At 43.7% G+C, this 14828-nt stretch overlaps 1 protein-coding gene across 3 annotated transcripts in view; it reads right to left on the bottom strand.

Annotated features, from left to right (window-relative positions):
• The window catches only part of akap6 (A kinase (PRKA) anchor protein 6), a 135768-nt gene that overhangs the window by 81532 nt on the left and 39408 nt on the right, over positions 1–14828 (bottom strand). For all 3 annotated transcript variants that reach the window (XM_059519915.1, XM_059519914.1, XM_059519916.1), the window contains exons 6-7: positions 4238–4334; positions 165–337 (exon numbers count right to left, since the gene is read on the bottom strand). In XM_059519915.1, the coding sequence (XP_059375898.1) occupies positions 165–337; positions 4238–4334 (270 nt within the window). The remainder of the gene's footprint in view (positions 1–164; positions 338–4237; positions 4335–14828) is intronic.

The raw sequence follows: 14828 nt of genomic DNA, 5'->3' as shown, positions 1-14828 counted from the left end.
CGTTTCTTATGGAAATCTGTGGCGCTTCTCCACCCGGTTTGTTTATTTTGCTGATCGAGCAGAGCACGGCCGTGGGCTACCAGAGAGGAACTGAGAGCCGCAGACAGATGGAACCATTCAGACAGAGGATACGGGCTGCTAACGGGTGTCACGTTTGACTTTACCTTGGGGCTGTCGTGATGACTGTGAGTTTCCCGCTCCTCCTCGTCCCTCTCACTGGACAGGATGTGGGATTTGATGGCGTCCAGCGTGCGCAGCATCCAGTTGTGCTGACGGCGGATCTGTCTCTGCAGCTCCTGCCACTGGTGGGATATCATGTGGAGCATGTCCCGCAGTCCTGTGTGCACACAGTAAGGCATACTTAAACAAAGGCATGTTCCTGTAACACAATATACTACATACTTCATTTAAGCATTAGCTTCATACAAATAAAAACTATTAACTAATACAAATGACACTAATATAGATAAAACAATACAAAACAAAACATTAGTTATATATGGTACAAATTTGAAAAACAGCAAATAAAAATCTTCAGTATATAGGCCTACCATAAATATTGTATATTCATTTTCATTACTTGAAATAAAATAAAATAAATGAACTGAAATACTATATATATATACATAAAAAAAAACTTTTTTAATAGTTAATAAAACCGACTAAATAACTCAAATTAAAAAAAAAGAATTAAAATAATATAGTTTTTTTATTACAAAATTAATCGAACAAACTGAATATTAAATAAAATGGAAAATGGAAAATGAAACTAAAAATATAAAATAAAAATATGTAAAAACTGTAATATAAACATTTTTTAAAACTATAATAGTTCATCAGTGCCACCAAATGATAATCAATGATAATATAACTAAACTGTGTAATACTAACACAAACATTATAAATGTAGAGGTTATGAACAGTGATTAAAGATTTGTAACCGAAAATTCTAGGTTGAAACCCGAAAAAGATGCATATATTTACAGTATATTCATGCCATGTATTTTTGAAAGATAAGTAGTTTGTATATTGTGCAAGGTAAGCAAATTTTCTGTATGCAAGAAAAAAAAATTGCAGTTATTAAATGTTAACATTTTAACATATGCAAACTGTATCATTTGGCATATGAATAGCTTATTATGCTCAATATTAATAAACTGAAAAAAATATTAAAACTATTTACATACATAACTTAAAAATAACTTAAAAACACCAAAATTGTCACGGCTACGTATTGGAATGAGGACAAAAGAGTGCACATTTAAGTATTCTTAACTATTTAATATAAATCCACAAGGAATGATGAAGGAGAGATCCACACACATAGAGTAACCTAATACAATAACCAACAACTGAACCAAGTCAAAGGGAAGCTTAAGTACAGTACACGTGTCAATGAGGATGGTGAACTAGACACAGGTGAACATAATGACACAATCAAGGGAGAGAGAAACTGGGTCAAAGGAACATGTGGGATGAATAAAAACAAAGCACAACGTCCAAGCATGACAAAAACCACTTACATTTTTATGCTTTAATATAATTCATAATTAAAAAAAACATTCATTTGAAAAGATGAAAAATAGAAACATTTCACAAGTGGTTTAAGACTATTAGATCTCATCTTGTGTCCACAATCGAACTCATATTTAAAAAGTTTCCCCTTTAATTTCTGCTCGGTAATTGCAAGCAAATCTCCTACCAACTTCCCACCTTGAACATCATTGTCCTGTATCTTAGCAACTCAGCAGCCGGGCATCACTCCACAGGTACAAGCAGTGGCTTTCATCACAGAATGCCGTGGGCTACGACGAGAGGCCTGATCCAGGCACAATGCGGGGTCACACTCCAGAAGCCCCACTTCCGCCTCGACCGTATTTATCTTAATTTATGCTTTTTAATTACTTTGAACAAATAGGATTTGCAGACGGAGATGCTGATTGTGGCCGGTCGCGATGCAGTGGACACATGATGGGTTTGGAATTTAGAAGCATCTCATAATACTGAAGGATTAACCGAACGCTCGATTCCTCATCAGATGCGAAAACACATGCGCGGTCCGGCTCGGGTCACCACCATCAAGTAGCGAGAAAATCAAATGCCTTGTTTTTACCCCATCTGTTGATTAGCCAGCGTAGAAGAAGATATTATCATTTAGCTCGTTCAATATTTTATTTTTTACCAGAGGTTGGTTTTAATGATTTAGATGATGATGGTGGTGATTATGATAATGCCACGAGCGTTATTATTAGTGATGTGTTTGAGTTTAAGAGGGAAAGAAGAAAGCAAAATGCGTCTGTTGGATCATTAAGGGTGAGTCGTGATAAATGGTTAAATCACAGCACATTAAAGGCTCATTTAAAAACAACTGTAGGGGGATGTGTGTGTGTGGGACGGGCCAGCAGGAACATCTCACTGTAGGGTTTAAGTGGGTGTTCTGCCCATTGGCTGACATTAGCAGCATACACATATATGCCTGGGAAAGTATATTTACTGTTATACGGTATATACTGTTAGTGCATACTATTACGTGAAATGTCTTATGCATTATTATGTGCATTAAGCTTAATATGCTACAATGTTGTCAGATGCCCTCTCTATGTTACATGTACTTCATTAAATAATATCCAGTTATTATTTTTCTTATTTACTTTCTTTTTTATGCATTTATTCATGTTTTTATTCATTTATTTTCAAATTAATACTTGTATTCAGGAATGACTGAACTGATTGAAAGTCACAGTAAAGACATTTATAATGTTCCGAAATACTTTTATGTCATAAAAATGCTGTTCTTTTGAACTTACCAATCATCAAGAATATCAAAAAATCATGGTTAAAAATAAAAATAAAAATAAAAAACCTTTTTCAATATTGATAATAATAAGAAATGTTTCTTGAACATCAAATCAGGATTTTAGAATGTTTTCTGAAGGACCATGTGACACTGAAGACTAAAGTAATGATGCTGAAAATTCAACTCTGCATCACAATTGCATTTTAAATATATAAAATCAAAATATAAAAATATCATGCAACTGTTTTCAACATTGATAATAGGAAGAAATGTTTTGTGAGCACAAAATCTGAATATCACAATGATTTCTGAGGTAAAAAAATAAATAAAATAAAAATATATATGTGACACCATAAACAGTTTTAACAGTTTTCAAAATTGAGATTTAAACATCATCTGAACGCTGAATAAATAATATTTCCATTGATGTATGGTTTGTTAGGATAGGACAATATTTGGCTGAGATCCAACTATTTGAAAATCTGGAATCTGAGGGTGCAAAAAAATCTAAATACTGAGAAAATCACCTTTAAAGTTGTCCAAATTTTTAGCAATGCATATTACTAATAAAAAATTAAGTTTTGATATATTAACAGTAGGAAATTTACAAAATATCTTCATGGAAGAAAAATATACCCCAGCGACTTAAGACTGGTTTTGTGCTCCAGGGTCACATATATGAAAATAGAAAATAGTTATTTTACTGTATTCTTTAACATATTTTTTAAGATTATAACAGCATCATACAGACCCCATACTTTTGTATATTAGTGCATTCGAACTGCAGAATATGCCAAGTATTTACTTTACTTAACCAATGACCCTTGAGTGGACATTCCTCTAAAGGAGGAAAATGTATAGAAGTGGCCCCTTTAAGAAGCTCCCTATGGACGGTTAGGTTAGTAAAGGTGCGAGTGTGCATGTTTGTGTTTGTATAGTTGGCAGGGAGTTGTCATCACGCTGCGGCAACACAGGACAGGGCTGTCGGGGCATTATAAGAGAACGCTCCTGCCTCTGAGAGCCATCTGCATATTTAATGGTAGCCGGCTTTACCCAGCGGAGACGAAACATACAGCACCAGCAGGGAGGTCAGCTGAGAGGATTTGTGCGTTTGCCGAGCACTCAGCGAGACTCTTCAGGTGAATAATCACAGATATTGTTGAGGAACGAGTGTCTGCAATGGCCTCTGACTCCTCAACCTGCTGTTCTTAATTCCCGCTCTCTTCATATACGGCTTTGGAAGCGCTTGGCCGGGCTGCCGCACCTGTCTCTCCGCTTTATCCCAGAACTCAATTCAGCAGGCCGTGCGCCATTTGTAATGTATGTGAAAAGGCGTGCGCTCTGCGCTTCAGAAGCGGTTTCTTGAGGATTTATAAATTCTGAAGGTCACTATGTTAATACAAACATTAATAATAAATGTGTGGCTCGGCAGAACCGTACCTGATTTGTGGGAGGTGATGAGTTCCAGGAGCTGCTGTCCCTCCTCCAGGAGACCATCTTTCAGAGCGCTGTGACTCTCCACATTGAGTTTGAAGCTCTACACACACATGAACACAGAAGCAAAATGTCAAGGAAAAATCTTAGTTCATTTTTTTCTCCTCTATACTTTCTGTCCTCTTATCTTCCATTAGAACATCTTCACACACAAATGCATACAAAAAACGTCATGACTCATCTGCCGGGAGGATTTTATTGCTCTTTCGTTGCTCAAGAGAGATAATGGGTGAATCTAAAAAAAAATAATAATAAAAAAGAAACATGCTGATTTAAATTTACCACAAATTTAAAAGAAAAAATTTATATTTTGCATAAAGGAGGTGAAACCTGATTTAGAAGAATATTAATATATCTGCATAGTTTTCATGAAACTATGGCCCCTCAAAATCCCCCATTTAGACTTTTTAGAAACAATAAAATATTCAATAAAAATAATATTTTCAAATATCATGAACAAAAAACAGAAGAAAAAGACAAGTTTAAATAAAATAAAGAAATAAAATAAGATTATAATTTTTTTCTACTAGACAACTATTACATTAAGTAATTAACTAAATGTGATTTTTTGTTTTTAGTTTTTTAAATGTAACAAATGAAAAATGAATATATTACTGCTCAATTTGTAGCTTTTTTTTTTTTTTACAACTTATGATTTTAAATGTTTTTATTTAATAATAAACTTAAGACACAAATTTAATTTCTCCTTAAATTTGCTTGAAAAAATAAAGGTGAAATCAAATCAAATGTTAATAGTTCACAAACAGCAATACTATAGAGCAATACAAGGAATGTTGATAGCAGCTCAGATCATTGGATCATGAGAGACCAAGATGAGAATATTTATCTGATCACATTTTGATATTGTTGAGAACGTACTCGGTTACTAAACGTAACCTCGGTTCTCTCTAGAAGAGCGAACGAGTACTGCGTCTTAGCTAAGACGCTACGGGAAAAGTCTCTTTTCACGAAATACTGAAGCAAAAAAATTATCCTTAATTTTGTATTTTTGTAAAACGCATTTGCAGCTTCGCGCCCTTCTTGCCACTTCCCGCCGAAACAGGTGTGGCCCAACCTATAAAAGGAGCTCGAAAAGGCTGACTCACCTGATTTATTTCATCGCCGAAGCGAACCAGAGTGAATCGTGCGCACGGCAGAGAACGCAGTACTCGTTCGCTCTTCTAGAGAGAACCGAGGTTACGTTTAGTAACCAAGTACGTTCTCTTACGAGAGCTCTCTCGTACTGCGTCTTAGCTAAGACGCTACGGGAACCCAATGCAAAACGCCGTGCGCGCAGGGATCACACACCATAAACCTGAAGCAACGCCCAGGATTTACAGTGCACAGTCACCTGAGGGACTCACAGGGAGTCCAGGACAGAAAAGGGGGAAAGCCCTCCGTCCCATATCTAGCAGCATCCGTAGATGTGGCAATATGAGATCACACAGTCGAGGCGAAGCCTGACCAATGTGGCAATGCGGGTCTTACGCAATACTGCCCATATAACAGTCGGCAGCGCATAGTGCTCATGAACTCAGAATTCCCCTCAGGGCCCTGATTCGACTATACCGACAGCAACCTTGCTTGCAAGGCAGGAACCTCCAGGTTATAGAACCTGATAAATGTAGACGGCGAGGCCCAACCTGCCGCCATACATATATCCTGCAAGGAGATCCCAGTAGACCACGCCCACAATGAGGCGACGCCTCTTGTGGAGTGTGCTCTGACGCCCAATGGGCACTGAAGGCCCCTGGAAGCGTAAGCTAATGCTATGGCGTCAACTATCCATCTGGATAGAGTCTGTCTCGAAACAGCCATTCCCTTGGAACATCCACCGAACGAGACAAACAGCTGCTCCGTCTGCCGAAAGGCAGCAGAGCGAGACACATAAGCTCTTAAAACCCTGACAGGGCAAAGAAGTTTCGAGTCTCTATCCTCTCCTGACACCGGCAGGGCAGACAGGGCAATAACCTGAGCCCGAAACGGAGTGTTGAGGGATTTCGGCACATAACTGTGCCTAGGTTTGAGTATGACCCTTGAGACATTAGGCCCAAACTCCAAGCACGGCTGGCTCACCGAGAGCGCGTGCAAATCACCCACACGCTTCACCGAAGCGAGAGCCAACAAGAATACTGTCTTGTACGACAGATGCTGAAGGCTAACCGATTGGATAGGCTCAAAAGGGGAACCCTTCATGGCCTCCAAAACCGCCGCGAGGTCCCACATAGGGACTGATGGAGGTCTGGGAGGATTCAGCCTCCTAGCTCCTCTGAGGAACCGGATGACCAAATCATTCCTTCCTATTGACTGACCGAGCGCTGTTTCAGAAAACGCTGCGATGGCCGCCACATAAACTTTGAGCGTGGATGGGGCTCTGTCCTTATCCAACAGCTCCTGTAGGAAGGAGAGAACCTCCGTCACCTCACAACTAAGGGGTGAATTTCCTCGAGCTGTGCACCAGCTGGAGAACACCGACCACTTCGAGGCATACAGACGTCGTGTCGACGGAGCTCTAGCCTGAGTGATGGTATTCAGCACTCCCACTGCGAGATCAGCGGGTAACCGTTGAGCGCCCACACATGGAGGGACCACAACTCTGGTTGAGGGTGCCAAATCGAGCCCCTGGCCTGCGAGAGGAGGTCCCTCCTCAACGGTACTGGCCACGGGGCGACATCTGCTAACTGCATCAAATCTGGGAACCATGGTTGGTTCTTCCAAAGAGGTGCTACAAGCAGTATTGAACATCTCGTTTCTCTCACCCGTTCTATCACCTGCGGAAGGAGGGAGACGGGAGGGAAAGCATAAAGCGGGCAGCACGGCCATTCCCGTGACAGCGCGCTTTCGTTCTTGGAAAAGAACGCAGGGCAGTGAACGTTTTCGTGGGACGCGAAGAGGTCCACCTCCGCCCTGCCAAATCTCTCCCACAACAGCCGCACTGTTTGCGGGTGTAGAGACCATTCGCCCGCAGGAACATTGCCTCTGGACAGCCTGTCTGGACCCAGATTCTGTAGCCCAGGCACATGCACTGCCCTCAGCGAACGCACGTCGCGCTGAGCCCAAGCCAGGAGGCGTTCCGCTAGCCTGTACAGGTTTCAGGACCCGAGACCGCCCTGGCGATTTATGTAGGACACCACAGACATGTTGCCCGAACGGACTAAGACGTGGTGATCCTTGATTTGGGGACAAAAGCGCATCAGCGCGTTCTCCACTGCCAGCATTTCCAGACAGTTGATATGATGGAGCTTTTCCCGTTCTGACCATAGGCCAAAGGACGGTCTGCCCTCGAGCAGCGCTCCCCATCCCAAAGTGGAGGCGTCCGTCGACACCATCTTCACATTCGGGGAAGTCCCCAGGCTTACACCTGATCGGTACCAGCCGTTCGCTGCCCAAGGTGCCAGAGCTGTGACACAGCTCTGATTGACCTTGAGATGCAGCCGGCCAGATGCCCACGCTCTGCGTGGCACCCGCGTCTTCAGCCAGAACTGCAGGGGGCGCATGCGGAGCAGGCCCAGCTGCAGAGCCGGAGATGCTGAGGCCATGAGGCCCAGCATCTTCTGACAGTGTTTGAGCGACACGGTCGCGCCGCAGCGGAAAGAACTCGCTGCGTGCTGAATGCCCATCACGCGCTGTGGTGACAGCCACGCCGTCATGGAACACGAGTTCAGAACTATACCCAGAAACAGAATCGTCTGACTGGGGTTCAGCGAACTCTTCGCCCAATTGACACTGAGGCCGAGCTTCTCGAGGTGATCGAGTAAAACGGCCCTGTGGTCCACGAGCTCCGCTCGTGATCGGGCCAGAACCAGTCAGTCGTCCAAATAATCCAGCACTCGCATGCCTCTGAGTCTGAGAGGAGCGAGCGCTGCATCCATGCACCTCGTAAACGTACTAGGAGCCACAGAGGACTGTAAACTGGTATGCCTGGCCCTCGAAGGCGAATCTCAAATATCGCCTGTGGTTTGACGCTATCTGTATTTGAAAATACGCGTCCCTCAGATCTATTGACATGAACCAGTCCCCTCTGCGAATCTGCGCGAGGAGTTTCCTGGTCGTAAGCATTTTGAAACTGCGTTTCATCAATGCCTTGTTCAGCTGTCTTAGATCTGGTATGGGCCTGAGACCCCCGTCTCTCTTGGGCACCAGAAAGTATCTGCTGTACAGCCCCCCCTCACTTTGAGCTTGAGACACAGGCTCTACAGCCCCTTTGCTCAACAGTTTTGATATTTCGGCCCGAAGTACGTGTGCTACTTCTGTTTTGACCGTAGTTTCGACGCGCGCTGAAAGCGCGGAGGGCGTCGAAAAAAACTGTAGCGAGTAGCCTCTCTTTATAATGCCTAGCACCCAATCCGAAACCCCTGGAAGCGCTGACCATGCATTTGCATGAATGGCTAAGGGCTGGATGCGAAGCGCGCTCTGTTGACCGGGCAACGGTGACGCTCGGGTATGCTGCGCATTTGAGGCGGGGAGCGCGCTGATCACAGCGGGCAGATCGCTCCTCCTCGACCCCGTCCCGGCGCTAACCGACTGGGGGAAGGCTGAGCAGGTCCCGTGGGACTCGATATGTCTGCGAGTAACTGTGGGCTGCATATGTGCACATTTACCACTTTCAACTCGCTGTCTGCCTGTGCAGAGCGTACATGCACGGGCCTCGTTTTAACAGAAGCCACGCGCCGTATGTGACATAGTGTATGTGGGCACTGGGGAGTGGGCACGTTTACTATGCGGCGCGCTCGACCGATCTGTGTCGATCTTATGTGCGCGAGCCCTGTGTGCAGGGCTGTGCTTACATGTGGAGATGGGCACTGAGGAGTGGGCATCGTCACTGCATTTATAGCACCATCGGCCGTGGCCGGACGAGTGTGCACGGGTTTTGTTTTTACAGAAACCACATGACGCGTGTGACATAGTGATTGTGGGCACTGAGGAGTGGGCACGTCTACTATGTAGTGCACGTGATCGACTTGAGTCGCTTTTATGGGCGCGAGCCCTGTGTGAAGGGCTGTGCTTATATGTGGAGATGGGCACTGAGCAGTGGGCATCGTCACTACATTTATAGCACCATCGGCCGTGGCCGGGACACCAGAAATTACACCTTTTTCGGGAAATATCTGGGTAGCCGTGATAACAGTTTTTGTGTGCAGGCAAGCGGGTAACCGTACAGGCTTGCGCATTGCAAAAGACGCTGAAACAGTCACAATATCTGGAACTGAAACAGCGGCACGCTTAGGTGAGAGCCCGGCCACAGCGGAACTCGTACACCGGCGCTTCGATGAAGCAGCCATCGTCTGTAGTGCCGACGCAGCATCATGTATCATAGATGGCTTTCCTAGGATGGCTTCGGGGCTCCCGGCCTCACCGTAATCCTCTGCCGCGGTCCCCGCGGCGCGGGGCGACGGCCGGTAGAGCGAGAACGGGGGTCTCGAGCTGCATTGCTGAAGCTGTTGTGATAATGTCTTTTGTGTGCAGGCAAGCGGGCAACTGTGCAGGCTTGCGCGTTGCAGAAAACGCTGAGACAGTCACAATTCCTGGAACTGAAACAGCGGCGCGCTTGGGTGAGAGCTCGGCCACAGCGGAACTCGTACACCTGCGCTTCGATGAAGCAGCCATCGTGAGTAGTGCAGCCGCAGCATCACACAGCAGGCTTTAGATGGCAACACCGCTTTTGCCGCCGTCCAGCTGAGGGCGGACAAAGGTGCGTCACTATCGCCTGTTCCACCGGCGGAAGTGACTGGTAATTCCTGTTTTTAGCATCATTAGTGTGGAGAATGCTAGTGAGACAGACGAACGAGTTCGCGCTGAATATGGAGCGTTCCAAGCCTTCGCCACCTCTTCGTGAAGCTCAGGAAGAAATGAGGCGGGCTTTGAGAAGTACGCTCATCCGAAAGGGAAATACCATCCAGCCGGGAACGAGAGGGGGGGCGCTGGTGCAGACCACTCACGGCCGAGACTCGTCGCGGCCAACACGAGCATTCGCCCCGGCTCCTTCTCGATGTCAGCTCGTCTGCTGTGCTTCTGAGCAGAAGGCGCGAGATCCTCGGAGCTCGCCCAGCCCTCACTGCCCGAAGCTAGCAGAGAGCACGTGTCCTCTTCCCCCGACGCGGCCCTGAGATCGACTTCCTCGGACGACGTGCTGGCAAACAGCGGGCGCTGCCCACCGGGAAGCGATGCAGGGGGGGCCGGTGAAGCAGGGCGAACCGGCGAGCTCGGTTGAGCTGAAGACGGTTCCGGAATCCGCTGGAAGCGATGCTTTTACGGCGCCTCAGCGCAGCGGAGAATGCAGGCTCAGAGAAAAAGGCCAGGCGAGTCCTCAGAGTCACCATGGCAACAGCTCGCAGTGGGGGCATCCGCCGTCAGCGAGCGCGAGCGCTGCATGATCTTCACCCAGGCAGGAGAGACAGATGACGTACTGGTCTCCCTCGCTGAGTGGGGCTCTGACGAGCCGCAGGAAGGCATCTTAAAAAAGACGCAAGCTCTTTTACGAGTGTGTGTCGCAGGGCGAACACACACACACATAAGAACAGCTGGATATAACAGAATTGAAAGGATATAGGCACCGGATAGCGCAGCAGGAACGGCAGTGAAAGGCGGCAATGCCAGCAGCTTCAGAATGGCTCGTCCTGCTGATGTGCTTTCTCAGACAGCGCTTGCTTCCTCCGTGATCCAGCGATGCGTGAGCTTCGCTGAAGAGATGAAAAATCAGGTGAGTCAGCCTTTTCAAGCTCCTTTTATAGGTTGGGCCACACCTGTTTCGGCGGGAAGTGGCAAGAAGGGCGCAGAACAAGCCAATGAGCGAACGAGCCGTCTCGCCCATGGCTGTGTACTGCTGCAAATGCGCTTTACAAAAATACAAAATTAAGGATAATTTTTTGCTTCAGTATTTCGTGAAAAGAGACTTTTCCCGTAGCGTCTTAGCTAAGACGCAGTACGAGAGAGCTCTCGTAAGAGAACTTCTCTTTAGGAAACTGGAGCAAAACTCTCAATTTGCTCTCGACTTAATCTTAATGCAACCAAGAAGAAACGAGACACACTAAACCAGTTTTAATGTATATCTGATTGCTCACAGGTTGCTGTTAAAAAAAGATTTCTGAAGGATCATGTGACACTGAAGACTGGAGTAATGATGCTGAAAATTCAGCTTTGCATCACACAAATAAATTAATTTTTTTAATCGATTCAAATAGAAAATAGTTATTTCAAACTATAATACTATTTCAGAATATTACTGCTTTTACTTTATTTTGGATCATATAGATGTACATCTATAAATGAATGTGATCAGCAGCTCAGAACATTTGATCATGAGAGAAATTGATGAGAAATATTGATCTGATCATGATTTGAGAATTGAGACTGTTGAGATCTTTTTAAGAAAACTTGAGCTCTTCGTCTAAGGAGATCTCATGTTTCTTTCCTACAGGACTCGGGTAATGTGAAATCAGCTTTCTTGAACTCATCGTCCAGTTTCATCCCATTGAAACAAACACTCATAAGTCACATGCTTATGTGCTTCAGCAAGAATGTATATAATCTCCCGCCTGTCAACATGCAACCTTTAAACACCCTTCACACACTCCTTGATCTCAAACGAGCATTATTCATACATCCTCAGAGGAATGAAGCCCATCTCTCTGTATTTGTCCGAGTCTATCCTGCCATCCGCGCTGCTGAATTATTAACAAACGACAGCCATCCCTCTAATTCATCATCCGCGGCATAAACTAATTTTCAAATGACGTTATAAAACTGAAGCCATTTCTCCCTCCAGAAAATGACCTCGGGACTGAGCAACCGTGTTCCTGTCTTTCTATTTCTGTCTTAAACCTCCAATTCACTGCATGGCGCTCAGCAGCTCAAAGGATCCATCAGTCGGGTGCTTTCCAACTCTCAGTCATGTGTACGTCTCCCAATAGGCTGCCCATTTACTCTGATGTCTCTATTTCACCTTTTTTTCTCTCTAAACCCCCACCAAACACTGTTTTCCCCCCTGCTCTCGCCCTCCAGTGGGTGCAGCAGCCGATGGGAGAAAAAAAACTTTCATGTTGATTGGTTTTGATAATACTCAGCGCTCTCGAACGGAGGGCTCTCCAATTGCTAAGTGTAATCAAAGAGTAGAGAGCATTATACTGCGTCCGTGAGGAAAGGGGGGCCGGCGAGGGATGTGCTTTTGAAGATGTGCAGAGGTTGACGGGTGGGAATGAGGGGGGCGATGGGCCGTGCTCCCACAGGGGGCTTGTGCTTGAGGCGCCTAGAGCCATCCTCACCTTCGATTCTCATCTCCTCAGATCTCCCTCTGCCCTGTTTCACGCCATTACCGACCGTTCTGATCTGACCAGTGGCACGAAGGGCAGCTGGAGCCGCCACGGCCTGTTTTCACCTTCAGCTGTCTGCCGGCCTGCCTGTCTGTCTGACAGCAAACCTGACAGAAAGATGCATCAATTTTCTGTAAAGAGTTTCCAATCCAGCCTGCTTTCACAAATGTCTGTTCATAAATGCAGTCTAACATGCTACTCGTACTAATGTTGCATTACACACTGTATACTCTGAGCGCAGTTTTCTGTTTGAACGGAATGGATTATGATGACTATGTTTTTAAAAATGTGTAGTGTACAACAGCATAGGGTCAGCTGTGGCCTAATGGTTAGAGTTGGACTAGTTACTCGAAGGTTGCAGGTTTGAGTCTCGGTGCTGGCAAGAGTTGTAGGTAGGAGAGAGTGAATGAACAGCGCTCTCTTCCACCCTCAATACCCATGACTGAAGTGCCCTTGAGCAAGGCACTGAACCCCCAGTTGCTCCCCGGGTGCTGGATATATAGCTGCCCACTGCTCCGGGTGTGTGTTCACAGTGTGTTCACTTCTCACTGCTGTGTGTGTGCACTTGGATGGGTTAAATGCACAGCGCCAATTCCGAGTATGGGTTAACAAAAATGTCACGACTTTCTTTCACTTTCATAGTGTGTAGAATAATGTACGGCATGACTTGTTGGAGTCTGACATTGCAATTCCGGTTTGTTGACACGCGTGACTTGACTTTTCAAAATTCAGTCGAACTCAACAGAACCCTTGTTTTTAAATATATAATAACAATAATTATTATTGTGGCAGCATCAGTATTATTTCAGTACCTATTATAGGTTTTGTTAATATTTTTATTTTATTTTTATATTGTCTGTTATTAAAAACTAATTTTTTTAAATTGTGTTTATATTTTTATGTCTTCATAGTTTTTATTAGTTTTCATTTTTTTTTATTAAGTTTTTGTAATATCAATAATAAATACTTAATAGTTAAGCTAACCAAAAATAAAAAATGTTGTCTTGTCAACTAACTGAAATATATATAAATCAAACAAAATAATAATATGTCACTCTGGAAATTTACGGGGAAATAAAGAGTCCACGGCATTATGGGATATATTATTCAATGCAGTGCATTTAGGTTGTATACTGAACATTTTGGCAAATGTTAGCAGGGGCCTCATGTATAAAACGTGGTGTAAATTTCATCCTAAAAGAAAGAGTTTACGTACATACAAAAGTTTTGAGATTCATGCAAAGACATGGACAGTTATTTTTGCACCTGACTTTATTGATTATGCATTTGTAAGTGTTTCTCTTTCCAGCACAAAAGTTATGGGAGGAGAGTATTAAAATAATTTCGGTGCACACATATTTATGCCTAGTTTATTTTTTATAAATTCTGATATGTGCATGGCAAAGTTTTTTGTTGAGTAACATATATATCAGGCTTTTATGGCTCATATGATACATAAGAAAACTGCACTCATTTTACTGGAGGATTCAGATGTTCAAACTATGTAATTTTGTTGCTGATATTGCCAAAATATTTATAATAATAAATTATAAAAATAATAAAAATAATTGTACTGTAAATTAAAGAGATCTTCATAACAATATGGCAGACTACATGCTACTTACATTAAATGCATTCAAAATCAGTTGTCACTGTATCTCCCAATAATATGTCGTAGATGACATTTAAATGCTTAGTTTTATGATCAAAGCTCTGCACTTTTACTGTGGGTAGCAAAACATGTGATGCAATGCAATAAAATGATGATGAACAAATGACAAGTATCGTATTTGATACATTTGAATATGATTTTTCTAAAAAAAATAATAATAATAATTTAGTTGTAATGTATGCATAATCAAGTAAACTTAAGCTGCTTCAGTCCTGTTCATTTTGAAATATTACTAGCAAAAACTTCTTTATAAAATATCTGTAAAGATTTCACAGCAAAAAGACACATGGGCCACAGCCTGAAGGGAGATGTTGCTAAGTAGAAACTATCAATGACAGAAAACATGTAGAACATTTTGTTGTTTTTAGAAGCCTTACAAATTTGCATATCAATTTTTTTTTATCAGGTTCAACAGGCAGTGTACTAAACAAACAGTCTGATGTTTAAAATAACACCAGAAAGCACTAATCATGTACGTACAAGTAAACAAGCCCTAAGTTTAGTGACTAAGAAAGCACAGAAATGGCCGTCACACATACTAAATGGATGGTCTGGT

This window comes from Carassius carassius, chromosome 32 (genome assembly GCF_963082965.1).
Source record: "Carassius carassius chromosome 32, fCarCar2.1, whole genome shotgun sequence".
Classification (NCBI taxonomy): Eukaryota; Metazoa; Chordata; class Actinopteri; order Cypriniformes; family Cyprinidae; genus Carassius; species Carassius carassius.
This window is presented reverse-complemented; position numbering and strand designations above follow the sequence as displayed.